This window comes from Gobio gobio (genome assembly GCF_949357685.1).
Source record: "Gobio gobio genome assembly, chromosome: 13".
Taxonomy (NCBI): domain Eukaryota; kingdom Metazoa; phylum Chordata; class Actinopteri; order Cypriniformes; family Gobionidae; genus Gobio; species Gobio gobio.
Window position 1 is genome coordinate 25,509,574 of NC_137106.1, and position 23,431 is coordinate 25,533,004.

The window sequence follows — 23,431 nt, forward strand, 5'->3', positions numbered from 1 at the left end:
CACACCATATGACATTTTACAACCTGAACTAACAACCCCTAGCTTCCTCTACAAAATGTATATATGAGTCATTGTATGTATACATTTTTGAATACATAATAGGCTCATAAAACTTCATACAATGGCAATCTGTTGGTGAAAAAATGTCACCCTAAGTCCGTCCTTATAAGTGGAATGAGTACCGCAGTCATCACACAAAACCAAAGGCGCGAGTTAAAATGACACATTCAACAGCCTGGATCTCTAGAGACAGCTCAACAAAGCCCTTTAACCCTGTCTGATTACTCTCATGTTAAAGTCCAAAGAAAACAAACAGGATTCAAACCCAAAGCCCCGCTAGAATCCTCGTTTCCCGGAGGACCCAAGGCCTTCAACCCTTGCTAACAACCCCTTCCTTGAAACACCTGCCCCCACGGCCCCTCTGTACCCCTGGCTGGGGCAGATATCAGGGCTATCCCCACATCGCGATCGGCGCTTTTTAATCTGTTATCGTCCCGATCATTATTGTGGTGGTGGGTATTATTTTGGCAGAGGTGTGTGTGTGTGTTTCTGGGATGCGTGACTAATGTTGCGGTCTGCTGCTCATTGCAGGCGGTTATCGTGTGCCACCATGGCAGCAGGCTCACAGTGCATAGAGACAATTGCTAATGAGACACAACCGGGAGCACTGGGGGACTGCAGTGTGTGTGCTGGGGGGTAAACCGTTCTGTCCCGCACCGTTCTACTGTGGCCACGAGGAGTTGTGGGATGGGAGAATCCTCGAGGGATGGAGCGGCTGATTCAGATTTTTTAAAGTGAAGAGACGGTAGTACAACAGCACGCCTTTAGAAAGAGAGAAGGTCTTAAAAAGGCAAGAAAAGATGTGGAGGAGTAACACATTTGAAACTTCTTCATGCATACAAGGTTGCAATGGAGAATATGGTGAAGGCCAAAAGAGACAAGAGAGAGCGTGAGCTGCTCTTTCTTTAAAACCCCACTAACCACTGAGGCTCAGAACGGCAGTGCTCGTAACCCTGCTGATCCTCCCCTGGGCTTTGGCCTGTAGTGTAGGCCTGCAGTTCTGCAGCAGGTGCTGGATTGTCCATAGAGAAAGAGAGTACAAGACCCTCACCACTCAAAGCCATTTCATAACAAAGGCCTTCTATAAATTATTGGTTAAAAAGTGAGTGACGTGACAGCCAAGTATGGTGACCCATACTCTGAATTTGTCCTGTGCATTTAACCCATCCAAGTTAGTGCACACATTAGGAGCAGTGCACTACAAACCGTGGAAACACACACCCGGAGCAGTGGCCAGACATTTGTTGCGCGCCCAGGGAGAGATTGGGGGTTAGGTACCTTGCTCAACGGCACCCCAGTCATGGATACTGAGAGTGGAAGAAAGTGCGGTTCATTCACTGCCCCACCTACATTTTTCTACTGGTATTGAGAATCGAACGGACAACCTTTGGGTTAAAAGTCAGACTCTCTAACCTTTAGGCCACGACTGCCTCATCTTACATTAAGTAAGATTGTTACTGAGAAAGAATGACCAATTCTTGACAATATTGTTCATGTGCGCATGAATAAAAGTTTCCATTCAAAAGTCTGGGGTATTTTAAAGACGCTAATTACTTTTATTCTGGAGTAATGATGGTGAAAATTCAGCTTTGCCATCACAGAAATAAATAATATTTTAAAATATATTTTGAAAAAGATTTTTTTTATATATAATAATAATATTTCACAATATCACTGTTTACTGTATTTTTGATCAAACAAATGCAGCCTTAGTGAGCATAAGCTACTTTTCATAAACAAAAAAATCTTGCAGACCCCAAACTTTTGAATGCTAGTGTAGTAGAAAGAAATTATTGTTTTTTCTCATAGCAGTTTTTCAATTAAAAAAAATACAATAAAATACAATTAGTGCTAATGCTTAATTTTTATTAATAAAAATAAATTGTGTATAAATTACGCTATTATTGTGTAATTATTACCAATAACACAACTGGGTAAAGACTGTTCGATTGTCCGAATATCTGTGACCCAAATTAATTGCGTTATGCGTGACAATTTGCGTCATCCTAGTCATGTCTGTAAAACTGTCTCTGGAATCTAACCTATTTGTGACTAGTCCTTGGGAAACCTTGACCAATTATTTCACACCTGCTGCAGTGCACTGAATGAGGCCTGCCGACTCAAACGAACACATCACTGCAGTCATTGTGCATCAAAGACCCTGCTAACATCTGCTCACAGGAAATCCCTTCTGTCAGCAGAGTGAAAGAGAGAGAGGCAGAAAGGGGCGAACAGGTGGGGGAAGGTAGTCGCCAGCATCTCTGAACATGCCCTGCAGTCACCACCTGGGGGCTCTGAATACAACAGCGAGATAGGAGGTCATCACACACACACACGTATAAACACCAAGCAGTCAGCAGTACACAGGTATGCATGTTCTTACACACAGAACGCTGGGATTTAATAAACAAGCCAAATCAATCTATTGCATGTCAACGTAGCGAGCAACACGCTTCTGTCGATACATCCCCAAGCTCTCTTCTCTCTTAGAAAAGGTCAGGTGGGATATGCATTAATGGCTGTAAAATGTCATTCATGTGTTCTGGCTTAATATATAAACACATGAAGTTCCTCAGACAAATAATAAACAAGAGACAGAATCAAAGAAAATCAACCTGTCTTGGTCTTTCACCCTACACACACACATAAAGAACAAGAACCAAGCAAATCTGTTAAACTACCATAACAAGACTACAATAAAAATACAATAAATAAGCTCCCTTTGAGAATGTTTAGTTGGGCACATTTTATGATGAAAATTTGTGTGGTGTTTACGGTGCAAAATAGACATCAAAATGCTAATGTGTCGTGAGTGTCTTTTAGCCACATTAATCAAAGTAACTCTCTCGAAACGGTGCAGAATGTGCTACTCAACAAAGTTCATTACTTCCGGTTAGGAGTTTGTTCACAATGAAACCTAAGTATGAGCAATAATAGTGTTGATTGCTTAGCAAATACAGTTAAAGATAGGTAGAGCAGGGGGGTGTGAATGTTACCTGCAGGCCGCCCGATTCAGGGCTGAGGGGTGAAGTACTGGATGCCGTCAGTGACGAAGAAGAGGATGAGGAGGAAGGAGAGCTGCCACCCTGTGGCCGAATCTCTGTGAGCTTCGTGAGCTTCAGGTCCACATGCCTGCTGTTCATAACACCTAAAGAGAGAGAGAGGAACTGTTATATGCAGTAGGCCACTCGTCTCCAACACACAGATAAGCAGAGGACATGACAATGTTTGCCCTTAAGCAAACTGGCCCTCTCAACCTCATACACACTCACATATACACAGACTTTGCTGGAGAGATAGTGAGATGCTGTGACACACCTGGAATGTCTCCCTTGATTCACACGTTGTGAATTAAAATATTTTTTTGATAAGTTTGTTTTTCCCAATGCACCCTTGAATTTTAGCTCCATGAGCAAAACCCATTTCTGTTGGTTAGATTTTACAGAAATATATAAATGTACACAATTCAAAAGTTTGGGATCAGTAAGATTTTTGTAAGTTTTTGAAAGAAGTCTGTTATGCTCAGTAAACCTGTATTTATTTGATGAAAAATACAGTAATTGTTACAGATTGACTTTGTCAATTTTGGTCAATATGATGTGTCCCTAAAAAGTATAAATATATTTTTTACTAACCCCAAACTATTGAAAGGCAGTGTATGTTAATTATATATAACTGTTTTAATTATAAATATTGTTGTTATTATAATGTATATTATTTAAAAATAATAATATAGTTTAAAAAATCTGAAATTATTATTTTTTATTTAATTATGATTTTATTTTATAAAATTATGAACACATTTAAACATTATTAATCATGTTATCTAGAGGCCATACATTGTTGTTATTTTTCAAAACTCTAACTTGCTTTGTTGAGATCACAAAACAAGACAAAACAATAATGCATGACTTTTGCGAGCCTCTGTATATGCCACAATGAACTTTGTACTGTCCTGTTTGTGAATTAATCCTCTCGGGAATCAATCAGTGCTGTGTATTTCCACACAAGATTTCTCACAGCTTCAGCTGCATACTGAAAAAAATAAAATAAAAAAAATCAATGGACACTCGGATAGACTCCACTGAAACGCTACCCATTCATTTAGCTCTAATTCAATGGACACTCGGATAAACTCCAGTTGAAACGCTGTCCATTCATTTAGCTCAAATTCAAGAAAGCTCTGGCTTTCCCCCCCATCTATTTTTGAGTCTGACTTCTGCCAAAGTATTTATTTTTTCCATTTTTGCCACACATGTGCACGGCTTAGAGGGAACAGTGCTTGATCCTGTGATTTACTGAAAGAAACTCAACTCACAATATCTCCTCTTCTTCTTTAAATGAACAATGACCACTAATTTTCTTCCTTCCCATGCAGACTTGTCTTTCACATGGTGCCTTATTTTATACCCATCTTTATATTTTTCCGAGTCTGTCTTTCTCTAATAACCTTTCACTAGTAGGTTTAGCCTTGCCCCCTCTCTCTCTCTCATCTGGGCTGGAGATGAAAGTGAGGTGAGGAAGCTTTTCATGTGGGTCCTGTTCTCCTCGTCTCCCAGCATCCCTCTCTCTCCCCCAAAAAACACCACAGGAGTTATTTGTATGTGTGTGTGTAGTGACCAACAGAATGGCTCAAACACAAGAGTCACAACCCCAACTTACTAAAAGTGTGCATCATGATAATGACATGCTTTAATTTCTGTCATAACTCAAGGATAAAAAATATTTATAACTTTTCATCTCTTTAGAAGATATAATTGTGTTTGTCTTGGGAATATGTTCAAATAGCTTTTAATTAAATTAAGAGCACAAAAATAAAAGCGACAACAATATTAACTGTTATAAACACTTATTTAAACAAACAACCCTTCTGTGTCTGAAACAGATGAGCTTATTTTTTCTTAAAGTTATTTTGAATTAAAAGATAAATTAATTCTAAAAGATGCTTAAAATATGAAGTAATGGCATTGGAAACAGAAGAAATATTCAATTTTACGGCTACACAATTTTTTTTGGGGGGTATGAGATTTTTCTGATAATTAGAAAGAACTGGTTTGCTGTGCTTGTTTCTGGGGCTGCACAATTTGGACCAAATATTTTGTTATTATATATCAATATGATATAATAATATAATAATAATACCATGATTTCAGTTTGATTTTGATTCATCATGCAGCCATATAAAAAAAATGTCATTATGGCAGGATAAAAGGTCAAAGGTTAAAAAAAACCCTAAAGTTGAAAATAAACAGAATAGTAGGTGCACACAGATAAATCACAACACACAAGCACGGGTGTGTAGCGTTACCGTGCACACACGTTCAAACACACGCACAAGCAGAGGTCATGCAGTGTTGGGTTACCCAGAGAGGCCAGGTCACTGGCAGAGTTAGTAAAATCATCCTCCATTAGACATGAAGACAGCTCCTCCTCAGGGTTAGTATGCGTGACATCATCAGCATGAGACGCCGCCGCCTCATTATCACTCCTGCCCTCCTCATCCACACCCTCCACACTCACCCCATCCACCACGTCTGAGAGCAAACAAACAAACCGGGACGGCCAAAAAAAAAAGAGAAGAGGAAAGAGACAGAGAAGGTTAGTGAAGCATTGAGTGTTAGTTCGGTTTTCCAGGCGGGAAAATAAACTTTGCATGTTAGTAAAGAGTCAGAAAAGAATTTGTTTAGACCCATTTAGACACACAAACAGTAACTCCTTAACAAAAAGTTTGCTGTTGTCAGATTGGGGTGCGTTTGTTTGAGCTGAGAGAAATCAGGCAGATGGCTGAGAGTGTCTGGCAGAGAGCTGAGCTTTATGTGTGTGTGTGTGTGTTGCATGGCAGATTTGGCCTTGACGGCAAAATCTCCTCCAGAGTTCCTCTTCCGCATCCACAGATCTGAATCCCACAGAGCCCTTGACAATACACACTCAATCCAAACACATCGATCTCATTCAGTTATATGGTAACTAGAGCAAAGCTGCACATACACACAGGGCAGTTTAAACTTAAATAAGAGACGAAACAAAAAGGAAAAATAGTGCAGCATGATTTGGGGGGAAAAGATCAAACTGCAATTTTTCTGATAAAAATTGTGGATGTCATTTAAAATGTGTTTTTAAAAAGTTCCAGGTTTCCCGTGCTTGTTTGTATGGCTGCAAAATTTGGTCGATTATATACCATTAATGTAATTATTGCTATTATTACTAAATATTACTATTACAATTAGAAATACTACTTATTGTAATATTTCAATGTAATAAAAAAAAAGAGTATTACAAAAATTATGTAATTATTTAATTGTACAGAACAACTAAAATTACAACACTATTTTCAACATTTATGGCTGTCTTAATTTCTTCATTTTCAAACTGTAAACTATAAAGCTTTTATTTTGGTGGAAAACCGCAAAGAGATTGGTAAGGCTTTAAGGCTGGTTTAATAAGCACTTTTCATTACAAGTTTGGGAAGTTTGTCATCTTCCCAAATGCACATAAGCAACCCAAACTCAAGCAGAATTAAATGTAAACCACTCTGAGACACTGAAAACACTGGATCAAGAGATGCTTGCGCATAGTGCTGCAGTGCTGCGCTTCACTTTGAACCAATCAGCACATATATTTGTTTAATTCAATTGTGGCCTTTGTAATTGGATTATCGCACAAAGCCATCACGATTTTGGTTTTATTCCGATTAATCGTGCAGCCCTGTAGGAAGATGTCACATGACATCTCTAGAAAAAGCTCAGACGATCACAGAAAAAGAGAGAGAAAAAATTGACAGCGTATTCCTTTTTTTCCCATCTCTCATGCTTTTTAAATTTACTTTCCATGATATGGCGACACACACACACGGGGCAGTGCTAAGCTAATTAACAGAATACATGCTTCTGAAGTTGGTGAAAGTTTTGTTGGTGAATGTTTTGCTCTACTCAGCTTGAGCTCTCTCAGAATTACAGCCAAGTATTTGTAAGTGTGTGTGTGTGTATGTGTATGTGTGTGTTGGTGGGATTATGCGTTCTGCACGATAGGCCTTGTGCATCAAGCCTATAGCATTTCCCTCCAACCTGATTTTTAATGAGTTCTACAATTAGCAGAGTTCAACAGCCCGAAAGGCCAAATAAACCGGGGGTTTTTTTACGGTCTTTCTTCCTCTCCCTCTCTCTGACCTGGTTTTTCCTCTGCTCTGTCCATATGCGGGTTTGTCCATCTCCGCAGGCCGCGAGATGGGTTTTGTGGCGTTTCCGAGCTGCGGTAAACGCGTGATTGCGAAGGAGGGAACACTATTAGGCGGACAGGGAGAGGATGAAGAGAAAATGGAGGGCGTCAAAGAGAGAGAGATGAAAGAGATAAAAGGAGAGGAATATTGTGTCTCCCCTTGAGCTGTGAAATGGTACACACGGACACGAGCCGGCACAGAATTAGACACAGCGGCTAACCTGCTATGTTAACACCTCGCGTATTAAACAAAACCTTGATGCGCCGCTAACACCCCTCTCACTCAACGTGCGTGTGCTTTTAATTATACGCAGCAGCTAGCCACAACGCTAACACCCCTCGGCGTAAACACATTTAATAACACACCGCAGCTACCCGCCATGCTACTGCCCCACTGTTTCCACACTGTCCTCCCAATGGTTAGTGCTACAATAACGTGCCATCTCATTGTCCTGTAATGTGAAATAAAAAGAGAAATGGTGGCTGATGATAACGTGGGACACGGCAGGAAAGCCAAGCTGAAGGAGATGGGGTCTATAGGAGTCCTCCATGGACAATGAGACACTGATTACCCAGCATGGGTGTGTGTTATAACGACGGTGATGATGATTTGGTCCGTGTGGACTGAGTGTATGTGTGCGTGTTGGGGCATAGGGCACCGTTGACTGTCGCCAGAGTTCTCCTGATGTATTTCCAAGGATTACGTGTGAAGCGACTGCCTGAACAAATGGAAGTGAAGCCCTCTGTGAACACCTCAAATTAGAGTTCAGACTATGTGGGTGTGCTGGTGTGTTTCTTAATGTGATGCTCCTTTGGGCCTTGAAAGCAGACGTGTTGGTTGTCATTATGGAGTGAGCAACAAAATGGTTTTTAAGGGCTGAAAGCCACTAATGGACACACACATATACGACCTGCTCCTAATGGACAGAGACACACACACACAGACGCTTCATAAGCGAATTAAAAATCTCACAAGCCAAACACTAGCATTCTGCCTTTTTTTACTAAGTGAGCCTATGGGAGCCAGGAATAACAAACACTGACAGAAAAAGTGTCTCATCAGAATAAACATTACCATGGGGATTGAATTCCAACATTGCATTAGCATGCCTATTACTCTGCAGTTAATGTAATGCTCTATTAAAGGGTTACCTCAGCAACCAGTATTGTTATTGTAAACTAAAACCAAAATTAAAATCCATTAAATAAAAAAATGCATTGAAATAAAGCTTAAAATACAATAAAAAAAGTATCAGATGAACCTATATATATATATATAAAAAACACTGATCAGGCATAACATTATGACCTATGTCATAATATGTCCTAATATTGTCGAGGCATGGACTCCACTAGACCCCTGAAGGTGTGCTGTGGTATCTGGCACCAAGATGTTAGCAGCAGATCCTTTAAGTTTTGTAAGTTGCGAGGTGGGGTCTCCATCAATCGGATTTGTTTGTTCAGCACATCCCACAGATGCTGAATTGGATTGAGATCTGGGGAATTTGGAGGCCAAGTCAACACCTCTAACTTGTTGTTGTGCTCCTCAAACCATTCCCAAACCATTTTTACTTTGTGGCAGGGCACATTATCATGCTGAAAGAGGCCACAGCCACCAGAAAATACCGTTTCCATGAAAGGGTGTACATGGTCTGCAACAATGCTTAGGTAGGTGGTACGTGTCAATGTAACATCCACATGGATGGCAGGACCCAAGGTTTCCCAGCAGAACATTGACCAAAGCATTACACTGCCTCCGCTGGCTTGCCTTCTTTCCATAGTGCATCCTGGTGCCATGTGTTCCCAAGGTAAGCATAGCACACACACCCGGCCATCCACGTGATGTAAAAGAAAACATGATTTTTCAGACCAGGCCACCTTCTTCCATTGCTCCGTGGTCCAGTTCTGATGCTTTCGGCGGTGGACAGGGGTCAGCACGGGAACCCTGACTGGTCTGCGGCTATGCAGCATCATGTGCAACAAATTACGATGCACTGTATATTCTGACACCTTTCTATCAGAACCAGCATTAACTTCTTGAGCAATTTGAGCTACAGTAGCTCGTCTGTTTGATCAGACCACACGGGCCAGCCTTCGCTCCCCACGTGCATCAATGAGCCTTGGCCGCCCTTGACCATGTCACTGGTTCACCACTGTTTCTTCCTTGGACCACTTTTGATTGATACTGACCACTGCAGACCGGAAACACTCCACAAGAGCTGCAGTTTTGGAGATGCTCTGACCCAGTCGTCTGGCCATCACAATTTGGCCCTTGTCAAACTCTCTCAAATCCTTATGCTTGCCCATTTTTCCTGCTTCTAACACATCAACTTTGAGGACAAATATTCACTTGCTGCCTAATATATCCCACCCAGTAACAGGTGCCGTGATGAAGAGATTATCAGTGTTATTCACTTCACCTGTCATAATGTTATGCCTTATCGGTGTATATAATTAAAGCTGTTGTTTTGGACCCCATTTGCGTTCATATTTTATATCAAAATGTACATCGCACACTAGCACATATTGGGCAAATAGATATCAATTAGATTACATCCCTTTTTAATTTGTCCAACATCTTGGATGCACTGACCATGAAGTAATGCATTGTGGGTTTACCTTATTATTAAGGATGTAAAGTTGCTTTTAGAGTTCGGCCAAAGCAAGATATGTACATTTGGGAGCATGTCTAGGTAGGCAGGTCAGGTTTTGGAACAGAGCTTATGCGTATGGTATTTCAGAGTAAACGCATGCAGATTTGCGTGTGCGTTCGCATGCTCATGAGAAAGTGTGCATGCATGCCTGCGTGTGTTTATGCATTGTGAGTGTATGTGCGTGTTCGGCCTATAAAAGCCCCCCTGCACTCACCTCCAGCTGTCTTTGACCTTCCTTTTAAGTTGTTCCCAGCTGCACTACAGGCAATAGAGGTGGAGTCGGTATAGAGAGGCAGTTCAGCCATCTTTACTCCAGATCGAGCCTCCGCTATCAGCTGCCTGGCTCTCTCTCGCAGCTGCCTGCGCCGTTCTTCATCACGCTCCTGACACACACACACATACACACAGACATAGGCAGAGGGACAGGGGGGTTATTGAACGGGTGCCATCTCAAGTAATTGACAGAAATGCCATTTTCACTCCTCTCTCTCCCATCAGATCAGACTGATAGCAGCTTTCTTTACTATCCAGGATGGAGGGTCTCTGGCACAGAGAGAGAGAGCGAGTGAGAGAGATTCACTGCATGGTTTATTTGTCATTGATTCTGTATAAGTCCAGCCATAATAAACCAGAGATATTTGCTGGAGTGTCATTTTCCCCCGACTACATGTTTATGAGTGTTTTGTGTATATCAATAAGCGGTAGAGACAGAAATGTATGCATCAACTACTTCACAACATCAATCTGTGAATAGACAGAAGAGAACGAGAGAGAAGGGGACAAGAATTGGGAAATGTCATTGGATCCAAACTTTCACTAGGTTCATTAGGATCCTGTACCTGTTAGGGGCCTGATATGGAACACCTTTTTAATTAAAATACTGCTTATTAATAACAGAAAACATTCCGTACAAAGCTTTAAACAGGGTGCCATATTGGATATGCCACACAATCATTTTAAGGCAACATGAAATGGTGTTGACCAACGTTTTACTGATATCCACCAGCTGGGAAACGAGACGTGCCTACGTGGAGGCTAAAGGTCAAGAGCATTTCAAAGTATCCCAATGGTAATGCCTGTTTTTTAAATCAATTGATAAGTCTAATAAATATATTGGCTATTATGGATGTAACCTTTATTACATAAACTTAAACTTAACGATGCATTTCACATACAGTGACAACTTACTGCTAACTACCATAACATCATGCATTGTTGAAGAAATGAACTAGCTAATCACAAACGTAGTAACTTTTGTTGTTTGAACCACGGTACAACAATGTAGAACTGACGGTAATGACATCATGTAGGTGGTGAAGTAATAACTTCTCCTAATTAATCAGTTTGTTAGATTATTGCTGTAAATAACGAGCATGGTATCGAAGGGGGTTCTCCACGGTTTTGCTTTACAGATGCTTGTCAATTGCAGGTTCCCTCTTACATCATACTACAGGGATCCCCCGGAGCACTAGAGCTAGGGTGATTTTGCAAGATAATGTGGGACATGTGTGAGAGCGATAATTTACTTCTACTTTACTGAAGGGGGTGGATTCTGGAATCAGGTTCCAGGTATACAATATAATTTACTCAACAGGACATATTCAGTCTGCTCAATATAATGAACTGAGTAACAGGCTAGTAGGTAAAAATAACATTATACTAAAATACATTTCCTCAAGTATAGCAACTAGTTTATTTTATTTTCCTTTATTAGACTATGCAAACATTAAATACATTTTGCCGGATGTGCCTCTTGAACATGTATTTTTTGTTGGATCTGGCAGGTTTGATCAGGTTGTTCTAATCCAGTATGTCTCTATATTAAGTCCTGGCATGTGTAAATGCATTTAACGACTTTTGATGAGGTCCACACTGATTCCTTTGCTCTGCCCAGTCGGCATCAGCAGAAAAATGCCTCTCAACAAATGTGTTGGTTGGTAATTTCCCCTACTCAAGCTATAATTAATATTCAACTTAATTCACTTATGTTCACTTAATATTCAACAATATTATTGATCTGATAGTACTGACGCTGTTGTATGAAAACTGATCTGAGCTGACATAATTTTTTGCAGAACTGCGTTATAGATGAAATGAACTAATAACTTAATAATTGATGATCTTTACACAAAAGGAACTGAATCAACACTGAACAACAGACAAAATGCATAATTTTCCTGTTATCACTGTAAAGCTGCTTTTGAAACGATCTGTATTATATAAAGTCGCATTTTTTTTATCATCATGTTTCTTATTGTGGTATTGTAATTTAAGGGAAGAATAAAATGATACAGACATAACTGAAAAGCAGGACACTGCTGGACACGGGACAAAGCTCCCAATTCTGGGACTGTCCCACATGATCACCCTAACTAGAGCACATGCGTGTCTGTGCACTATTCAAGAATAATTTCCAGTCGTGTCTGACAACTGAATATGCTTGAGTTTGTTTCTGGATGAGCAAGAAGGATTTTTCTTGAATCCCTCCCAAACATGTAGGGGTGATGTAGGGGTTGTTTGATTATTTTTTTTAGGCTTTCTGACTCAAAGACTAAACTAATCTCTGCAATTCTCCATCTGTGATCCTTGGAGAGTCTTTGGCCACTCAAACGTTCCTCCTTGCCGTGCATTAAGGCTATATAGACACGTCTTCTTCCAGGCAGATTCGTAACATCTTTAGTTGATTGGACCTTCTTAATTATTACCCTGATGGTGGAAATGTGAATTTTCAATGCTTTAGCTATTTTCCTACAACCACTTTCTATTTTGTGAAGCTCAAAAATCTTTTGCTGCACATCAGAACTATTTTCTTTGGTTTTACTCATTGTGATGGATGATTAAGGGAATTTGGCCTTTGTGCCTCCTCATATTTATACTCCCGTGAAACAAGACGTCATAGCTTGACAATTTCATGTTCCTAGTCACCCTGGTGTGCTAAAAATGGAAATATTAATGGAAATATACTTCAGAGATATTTTACTCATAAAAAATTATAGGGGTGCCAATAATTGTGGCCAACGTTTTTTGGAGAAAAACATTTATTTCATAACGTGATTTCCCCACGAATTTCCATTCTTTTACTTCAATAATTTTTTTGAATGTTGAATCAAAAGGATAAACAATGCAGACTTATTTTTACAGCCATCTTTGATCATATTTACATGGGGGTGCGAATAAATCTGACCACAACTGTATAAAGTTGCAGTACCACTGCCACACATTAAGATTTAAAGAGGTTCGCTTAGCATGATGGGTAACCCACGTGCACATATTTTCAAGGTGCTAACAGGTTTCTGGAGCAAAAGAACAGAGAGTGAATTAGCCCAATTGGTTACAAAAGCGTTAGGCTAATTAACCCCATTTCACCTGTTTCTGTGAACACTGTTTGTCTGAGGCCATTGTTCAGAAGGACAATAAGCAGAGAGATGCAGATGAAGGAATCCCAGGAGCACTTTTCATGGGTCCAGCCTGGTGGCCATTGAGTCTCAGGGTAATTTGAACATGCAAGACAAAGCTAAGGCCAGGTTACACCTGAAAACACAGAAGCGCCCCTGCCAAAGCTGAATTGGGCACGTTTAGCATGAGGGTGTGTCGACTATGCCCTCGCAAAATGAATACATCTGCTCTAATTGGAGGATGACTTGTAATTGCTCAATTTATTCACATGGCTATAAAAAAACAAAACAAAATAAAACCACGTGTTTCTGTGAGTGCGACAAAGTCTACCACTATAATAATGTATTTTTCGTTTGAGCTGTGAGGCTTTTGCCCTGTGCTCATCATACAATTTAATGTAATATAATTGTCATTCTTTCTGTAGCTGAAGTCTAAAACGCCATATGATCGGCTCAACCTTGCAGGTATCATCACACACAACCTTCGACACACTGTTTTACATACAGCGATTCAGGGCTGGGCTAGCCATTAGTACAGAAAATGAGATTCCTTGTGTGTGTACACCCAGAGGACAGGATTACCACCGTGCCCAGTGTAAACTGCTTTTAGGCAATGTTCTGTAATACTGTAGTCAAGGAAAATTAACAAGAGATGAAGAACAGAAGCAGACAGAGGAAAGGAGAGATGCTTCCATCCACACAGACTGTGCTGAAACATTTAACAGAGGCTTGAATTGGTCAAATCTGTAAAGGTGCAGACAGACGCTTTATGAAGTTGGAAATGCACGGTATATCTGGAATAAATGCTGATTCACACTAAATGGATGCTGACACTGAAGGTGAAAAAAGGCCGGACGTTTGAATGCATCTCAGTGAGTCTTAACCAGAACGATTTACTTCCACTGAAAAATGTATTGACTTTTCACATTTTATTACACTTGCATGAATTTACTAGGCCTGTACTTTTTTCACAATATTTCATACTTTAGTACAATTTAATTGCATTGGACAAAAAATATTTATTTGGAAACGGTTTACAATAAGATAAATATAAATTAAAATGACGCTAGATTAATAAATGCTGTAAAAAATAATCACTATGAAAATTATTTGAAACATATTATTAAAAATGAACTATTGCTAAAGAATTGAACCTTATTGTAATTTTGTAATTTTTTCCAATCATTGTTTATTGTGATTTGTATTATTGCTTTAAAAAAATAATGCACTTAAAATTTAAATTGAAAATTTGAGAAATTGAAAGGGAAAGTTATAAAAGGTATGAGGTCAAAACAATCATTGAGAAATACAAATGAACTCCCCCAAATGAATCGGCCTTGCACAATGTGCAGAATAACCACTGTGGAACGATCCATTTCTACAGCAGCAATGAGGTGTGAAACTGTCTCTCCTCTTATGAAGAGATTTCTTTAATGACTCTCTCTTCAAATGGACTTCAAGTGGCTCTTCTTCAGCTACACTGAAGCTTGACCGTTCAGTCTGGACTCTCCAACTGAGCTATGCTTGGAGTAAAAGGAAGTGAGGGGAGAGAGATCAGTGGCCCATCCAACCTCCCAGCTGCAGATCTCCAAGGATAATGAGGGGATCCACAAGAACGAGCGAGGAAAATGAAAGACGAACACCAGGGGTGGCAGAAACGATGACAAAGTCATAGTTAAAGGTGTAGAAGAAAGCATGATGTTTGGAAGACCTCATTCCATCTTTTGGGAAGTAAAACAGAAGGGAAAGAGGTGCAAAAGCAGATAATAGAGGGCGAGAGAGATCCAGGGAGAGAGGGGGTGGGCAGTAGAGTTGAGGCCCAGACAGAAGCACTCACAGTGGGCATGGGGTCCCGGTGGTTGCCCCAGCCTGGCTGCTCTTTTGGAGGGGGCTGGAGGGTGGGTGTTGGCTGTGGGGGTGCAGCGAGCCATGGAAGGAGTCGCTCGGCTGGGCACACACACAGGCTCAGGGCCCTGGCGCTAACACAGCCGTGCCAGCCAGCCAGAGACGGTGCCAGCCAGTGAAGCACAAACAGATATATTTGTCATGACACACTGAGTGTGCAGAGAAGGGGAGGGCCACGCGTGCGCGCACACACACACACACACACACACACACACAGAGCGCGCGCAAGTAGAAGAAGAGAGGTTTCGGATCTTTATCCCATTCGACAACAACAAATGTGTGTGTGCAGACAGGAATCATTAGTCATTTATCAATTCTGATTCCATGAATGGTTATTTTTGTCATTTTAAAGAATACATGGAAAATGATGGTTTCTTTCTTGTCTTCTGCAACCTGTTTGGTCAAATTATATCATTTTAATTATATCAGATAGCAAAAAATAAGTTAAAATAATAAGGAAAAAAAATATTACTGGGGATGTATAGGACCATAATGATATTGTTGGCGGCCAATATCTTCTAATATATTAGCATTATTCTGTATTGTATATTTAACTGTGCATGCTTATTTTCCTTTACCATTATCAAATGCCCACTTAAAGTTAATCTTTAAAAACTAGAGATGCACCAATACTAGATTTCTCGGACAAAACTAATATTCAGAATTATATATGCCGATATCGATACAGATAGATTTTCCTAAAGAAAAAAATCTCTCCCAAATAATTCTGCAGTAAGCTATACAGGGAACCCTCTCATTTGATACATTACTATAATATTAGAGGTTAAAACTAACAACAGAGTCCAAACTATTACATTCAACTGCTATTATTTTCAGATATAATAATCACACTCAAATAAAACCTGAAATGTTTGTATTAGGGCTGTCAATAGATAATTTTTTTTAATTGCGATTAATCGCACATTTATTGTGAAATTAAGCATAAGCCATTTATCTCATTAAACACATTCATTTTGTCATAATTTGCTATATTTAAATTAAACAATCAGAATACACGGTTTGTTCTTTGTGAATCAATATAACAGACTCACATGCACTTACTGTAAAAAATTACGACAAAATTGCACTCTTCAGAAACAAATCACAGAATACGACAGAGCTCATGTTTTAAAGCAAAGCACACACTGGAATGAATAATTCACTAAAAACGCAATGTGAGTCTCTTTTCTCTCTGATATGTCTGATGTAATCAGCCAGGCCTTCTTTACATTAGCGCTGTTTTGGACTGTTTGAATTAATTCGATTTCTGGATCACTGAAAACTTTCCCAGAGTTTAACGGCTTAAAATGGCCTGATCACAAACAGAGAAGCAGAATCGGGTTAAAGACTTAGAATGGAAATTTCCTCCTATCAGGGTTACAGGTGCTAGTAAATGCTCAGTGTGATTGTGATAAACTCCCGACTTCTGTGTGACGAAAATTACGTTAATGACGCAGCCTCACGTACTTCTTTAATTTATTTGCGTTCATTGGACTTTAAGTTAACGTTAAGGACTTTAAATTAATCGCATGCGTTAAAACGTTAATGTTGACAGCACTAGTTTGTATACAACTTAGTTGCACATAAGGTAGTTTTCATAAACACGTGTCTTCATAACAAATTTTTTCAAACATACATATATAATTAAAAGAAGATAAGCTCTTCTCTATTGTTTTTTTTATAGCTAACAAATGAACACTGGATAACTTTCCTGAGGTAAATGCAACGTTAAGTGACATTTTTCACAAGCTGTTTAATTGACGTCTTTCCATGTTTGAAACACTGATTGAGTGATTACATGAGTCGTGACACATTTCAGTAAGTTACACGGTCTGTTTCAACATACCTTGTGATGTTCATGCATGTTCATGCTATAACTTGTAATAAATCAGAAGAAAAGACTTGTGCTGCGTGCTTCCACTTGTGCTACAGAGATCTGTCATGTCACATTTAAATAGCGCCAAAACGCCATTTATTGTTTGAATTTTGTTATAAAATGGACAGAAATTGAAGGTCGAGACATTGTTTCTTATCAGAAGTAATAAAGCACAAAGCTCTTCGTGATTATTGGATGGGAGGCGCTACAAATAATGATTGGTGTAGGGAAAAAACCCGGCTTGGTCAAACAGAGCCTTCTTTAAGGTTGCAATTATTTTTTAATGCGTTACTATCTTGTTAACTTTGACAGCCCTAAATTCACCACAAGACATTTTCTTCACACATAAAACGAGTTGCAGTCCGACACGTTTTTCTGCCCCCTTTTGATTGACAGGATATAATCTGCCCAGATCATTGGCTGATTTTAAACAATCATCCGCAATCGCAAAGTGAAAAAAATTGCTTTAATCGGACGATACATCGGTGCATCCCTATTTCAATAACACTGTTAAATGTAATTTTTTGCAACTCTCAATTTTAATATTGTATATTACAATGTTGTGATGGCCAAATTATTTTGTAGCATTTAAAATGACTTTTTAGTGCTTTATTTATGTATTTAAACAAAATAGTATATAAATATTTTTTATATCTGTCAGCCATATTCCATTTTATTTATTTGCTAATTTACATATAAAAAATTCAATTATTTCCATATTTTAAATTTTTTTTTTTAATATGAATACTCATGTTTAAAGGTGCATTTACACATTTACAGACCAGTTATAATTAAGAACTGGCTCTTGATTCTCCACCCTCGCCTATGAACGCATACAGACAGTACACAAATAATCCTAAACTCAGCGTGGTATAAAAACGAACCCAAATATTCAGTGCTTTCACAAAAGCAATCAAATATGAATGCAATGTTTGATACACGTTGGAGAAAATGAAAACATTGCCACGTTTCGGGCTCATCACCCCCTCTCTCTCCGTCCTTTAGAAAGTGACCTGTGAAATAAAGAGTCTTCCTTGTCCTCTTCACCTCCCTCTCTCTGCACTGTCTATCAAACCCTCCTCTCTTTTATTCTTCCTTCTCTCCCATTTCTGTCCTCTTTAAATGGAAAATACAGATCGTCTATGATCTGTCCCCTGGCTTCGTGGTCTGTAATGAGAAAACTTCACCTTGTGTCCCCGGCCATTCTAAAGGAAGCATTCGGCTGCTCCCGTTCACAAATCCAATTATATGTAGTCGAGAAAGAGCAGGAGAAAGAGAGAGTGAGAGTGTACGCAATGGGAAGCGCTGGGCGGACGGACGGGGCCGCTTTTTCCTCTGTAATGTGGCCTCTGCTTGGTGTTGAGGTGTCAACTTAAAATGCAAGTAGTTGAGCATCAGCTAATCCTACAGCAGCCTGCTTTAGCCCCCAGCCAAACGAGAGCGAGAGAGAGCAAGAGAGAGTGCGCACGCGAGAAAGATGCCACCGTGGCCTTATCGCTGGGCTGCAGATGTGGTTCCTGGATCAATGCACATACACCACGATCAATGCATTTGATAAAGAATTAAGAAGAAAACTGTACATGCTATCAAAGGAGGTTGTACATGGCATAATTATGCTTCTGCATGTGTGTAGATGATACTGGTGCGGTGCAAGGGCGAAGAGATAAATAGAGAGATAGAGATAGATGTCTTGCGGGCTACACAGCCTGCCCTTAGCACCCGGCTCATAAAAAAAAAAAACCTGTCAAACAGTTACCAACCCATTTCGTAGGAGAAGTAGTGGGAGGAAGGAAGGGCAAAGGCTATTGGCCAAGTCTGTCCCTCAGAAAGACATCTGACATTTAACGTACATGCACATGTACACCTCATGAGGGCATGAATGAAAATAATGTCAAGTGTGGGATTACTAACAAACAAAACAGGACAAAACATGCTTATTTCAGTGTGCCGGAGGCAAGATGGATATATAGATGGAGGAGCTGTGTGTCAATACTGATCACACACTCACATAGCTGAATGTGGGCAGTTAAAAAAAGCCAAACCCCTGATGCGGGTGAAACAGTAGTAGATGAACAGGTTGAGCAGGCGGCTTGTGTGCGAGTGGGAAGAAAACTTTGTCCTTTACACGACAACATAATTACCAGGCAGAAAAGAGTCATTCACTGCAAGCTGTTCTTACAAACAACACACACCTGCTTCAGTCGACATTAAAGTCAGGTTGCTTCCGTAATGTGACGTGTTTCCAAGTGAAAAGATATTCAGTGAGGAAAAAAAAAAGTATGGGTCCATTGGGAACTGACTGGATTGAGAGATGAGGGGAGGGGTTGAAAATAACAGGGCTTGGTGACAGGACAAGCAATTTATTACTTTGTTAATGTGCACAAATTAAAGGTTTACAATAACAGGAAATGAATGTGAAAATCATAATTTACCCTATTTACTTTCCTACTGCACGTATCTGGTGTTATTGTGAATTGATTCAATGCGCACATAAAAAGCCATCAAAATTTAATAAATTGCTCCTCCTATGACTTTCCTTTTTTTTGTTATTCTAAAACCTTTTTCTTTGTAACCTGCAATCAAAACAGAATTTATTCTTCCTCTAAAACGACTTTCATTTTCCCCTTTTTTACGAATACTACCATTCAAAAGTTTGAAGTCAGCAAAGTTTTTTTTTTTTTTTTTAAGAAGTCTCTTACGCTCAACCAAGGTTTGGAATTATTTGATCAAAAATCGGATAAAAACAGTAATATTGTGAATTTCTTTTAAAATATATATTTTTCATAACTCAGTTTTAATATATTTTCAAATGTAATTTATTCCTGTGATAGCAAAGCATCATTACTCCAGTCTTCAGTGTCACATGATCCTTCAGAATTCATCCTAATATGCTGATTTGGTTCTCAAGGAACATTTATTATTCTTATCAATGTTGAAAACTTTTCCAAATTTTTTTTTTGAGGAATAAAAAATTCTAAATAACAGCATTTAATACAATTGAAGGCATCCCTCATAAATCAGAATATTATTATCTTTAAAACCCTGTACTATAGTGTAGGCTGGGCAAGCAATTGTTTAATGTCAACCAAATAGTCTGCTCTGGCTCCATTCTTGTACGTAATGCCCATTTTTCATTCTGAATCACTGAATATCCACTTCTGCTCAGAAATACATCAGATTAAGAAAGTTAAATGGGTTGCGGACAACAATGCACATTAAAGAAAGTAAATAAGGTCCGATTTTAAGTTTCATGTTAACTTTAAAAAGGTCACTCTTTAGCAAGACTTGGAGCATGACCATTAAAAATGTATAAATGCGAAAGAAAATCAACAACTTATTGGAAAATATTGTACTAATGCTTGTCCTTACTTTCTTTAATTAAAGTGTTCACACAGACACACAAATGCTTTTAGCTCTCTCTCTCGCTCTCTCTCTAAACAAACACTTTTCAGTCCGACTGAAATAACTGGATTAAACAATTGCAATTTCATATCAAAATGAATTAAACTTTATGCTTTTATCCTTCATATTTTATTCATAGAAGACCGACTATGAATGAGGTTAAAAACTGAAGGGCGGTAGGAAAGAGAGAAAGGAAAGAGGTAGTGAAAGAGAAGAAAGGAGTGGTTGTTGTGGTGGAAAGAGAGAGAAAAAGAGAGAGACAAGGGGGAAAAAAAGAGGAGACGGCCCCACTGAGAAATAACTGTGTGTGCGTAATGCCGGAGAGAGCAGTGGCTTGATCACAACTCATGAAGAGATTGGAGGGGCGTTTCTCTCTCTCTCTCTCTCTCTCTCTCTCTCTCTCTCTCTCTCTCTGTCTTTCTCTCTCTCTCTCTCTCTCTCTCTCTCTGTCTAACAGTTTTTCTGTTCCAACCAACCGCTTTGATCTCCACACACACAGCCCTTCAACTACCTTCTATCCATTCTGTTTCATTAGACGAGAATCCACCAGAAAAAGAAAGGTTTCCGAACTAAAAAGACAATCGGAATGCAGTGCGAGAGGAGCCTGTGTAGTCACGTCAGCATGTTAAATGCATATGGAAGGCACAGTCACGGTTCCTTTGAAAGTCTGAGGGAATCGTTTGAGGGCGTCAGACCCAAAGAACAGAGAACAGGAGGACAACTGTGGCCTAATTGGCCCAATTAACTCCGAGTCTCTGGTGCTTGCTGGGACAATTGGTCTTCCCCGGGCCTTCCCACTGACTCTCACGCATCAGAGGTGGGCCGACGCTAACGACTGTGGACTACAGAGAGAAAGAGAGAGAGAGAGAGAGAGAGAGAGAGAGATATACTGCCATACGTGGTGTGTTAGCATGGAAAACAGATTTACATAGAAAAAGCAATGCATCTGATTACGTGTTGATTTTAGGACTGACGTCGCAGTGAAACGAGGCAGAAAAATGAACATGATAGAGGCAGCGGTTTGCCTCAAAACACACACGCACAAGCGCACAGGGAGGCCGCCACAAGTTCAAAGGTTTGCTCCGTCTCTCTCTGAGAGGGAGGGTCATGGGCGGCTCTGAAAAGTCACCGCACTGTCACACAGAGCGGGAGGGAGGGCTGAGGACGGAGAAGAGAGTCAGGAGGGTGAAGAAGGGCCTCGTCGGTAAAAATCAAACACAGTCCAATTAAACTAATCATAACGAGCCAGTGAACACGAGGAAGCTCACCTGGAATCTTTTCCCTCTCTTTTTCCTCCCCCTCGCCGTACCCTCCATAATTACCCTGGCCAAAGCGCTGTGAAATTACTGCACTGATCAACTAATGCTTGAGAAAATCTGAAGAAATGCACTGTCCCCTTTTCTGCCTCCCTCCCTCTTTATGATTTTAAGGACTACATAAATAAAAATCATTTCCCCTTACTATTGCTCCCTTTCCCTGGCTTTCTCTTCATCGAGGACCGAAAAGGAGGAAGAGGAAACCGGGAGAAGGTTTTTTCCAAGGTCTTGCCTATAAAACAAGGGGGGAAAAAAGTGGGGGAGCAATAAAGGAATGTACCGGGTACAATTTAAGTTAAGATCTATCAACAGCAATTGTTGCATAATGTTTTGAGTCAATCAGTTTTAAAGATGCACAGTGTAACAAAGGACCAGGCAGTAAAAATGTAAATAGTGTTTTAAAATTTTATCAACAAAACTTGTTGGAACGAGACTAGTCTGACAGAATCACTTTAAATTTTGAACTTTCAACTTTGTTGTTATTATGACTTAACTCTGGTAACTTTAAAAGGACTGTTAGAGCTGAAATAAAAAAAATAAAAATAAAATATTTGAAAATACCCCCCAAAATTAGAAATGCTGCCTTGGCACCTTGCTGAAATAAAATGTGTTTAAAATGAAGCACTAAATTGACTAAAACTAAAATAAATAAGCAACAAATATTTACAAAAAACCTGAATAAAATTACATAACAAAATAACTAAAACCAATTTAAAATCTTAATAAATACTACAATAACGCTGTTGCTTCAGTAACTTTTAAATCTTCTGGAATCATTTTACCTAAAAAAAATTAAATGATCGCTGTAATAATCAAAACCATGCCACAAATGTTGATAGCGCTTAACTTAAACCTGAAACATTCCTTTAAGTGTGTGTGCATGTGTATACTAGCATGAAGGAGACGTTGTGCTGCTGTGGTTTTTCTAATTGTTCATTAATTAGCGATTTGCTCTCACCAGGGGGTGAAGAACATGAGAGCGACTCGGAGGTTTGGTCTTAATGGATTGTGAAGGCCACCTACCTATAGTACAATGACCACTGCTAAACAATTTATACCGCAAGCCTACTATCAAAGGCATAAACATATACACAAAGTTAGCAAAGAGTAGGAAAACAGGGAGACAGAGATTGAACGAGAGAGAGCGCGAGACAGTAGTGGTAAAGATCAGAGAAAGAGCGCCATTGCAGCACAATGGAGCACAATTAACATGGCATGTAAAAGAACAAGAGAAACACACACATACAGAGCAGTTCTGATGAGAGGGGTGGGCTCACTGATGGGCCCATTGAAACACACCACTGACTGCGGACAATGACTGGCCCGCTGGCCATCCTCACACACAATCAAGTCTGTTTGCTAACTGCTAACAATATTGCAACCATGGAGAAGCAGTGCTTTATTTAAAAGACCCCTTGTAATGGTTTGACAAACATTTTTCCCACTAATAATGAAGGGCTAGTCGCTTATGCTCACCAAGGCTGCATTTACTTGATCAAATATACAGTAATATTGTGAAATGTTATTAAATGTTATATACAATGTTATTATCTTTCAAAATGTGATTTATTCCTGTGATGGCAAAGCTGAATTTTCAGCATCTTACTG

At 39.5% G+C, this 23,431-nt stretch overlaps 1 protein-coding gene across 5 annotated transcripts in view; it reads right to left on the reverse strand.

Moving 5' to 3' along the window:
* The window catches only part of ehbp1 (EH domain binding protein 1), a 158,292-nt gene that overhangs the window by 31,773 nt on the left and 103,088 nt on the right, over positions 1-23,431 (reverse strand). For all 5 annotated transcript variants that reach the window (XM_079833627.1, XM_079833626.1, XM_079833625.1 and 2 more), the window contains 2 exons: positions 10,144-10,312; positions 3,057-3,208 (listed from right to left, as the gene is read on the reverse strand). In XM_079833627.1, the coding sequence (XP_079689753.1) occupies positions 3,057-3,208; positions 10,144-10,312 (321 nt within the window). The remainder of the gene's footprint in view (positions 1-3,056; positions 3,209-10,143; positions 10,313-23,431) is intronic.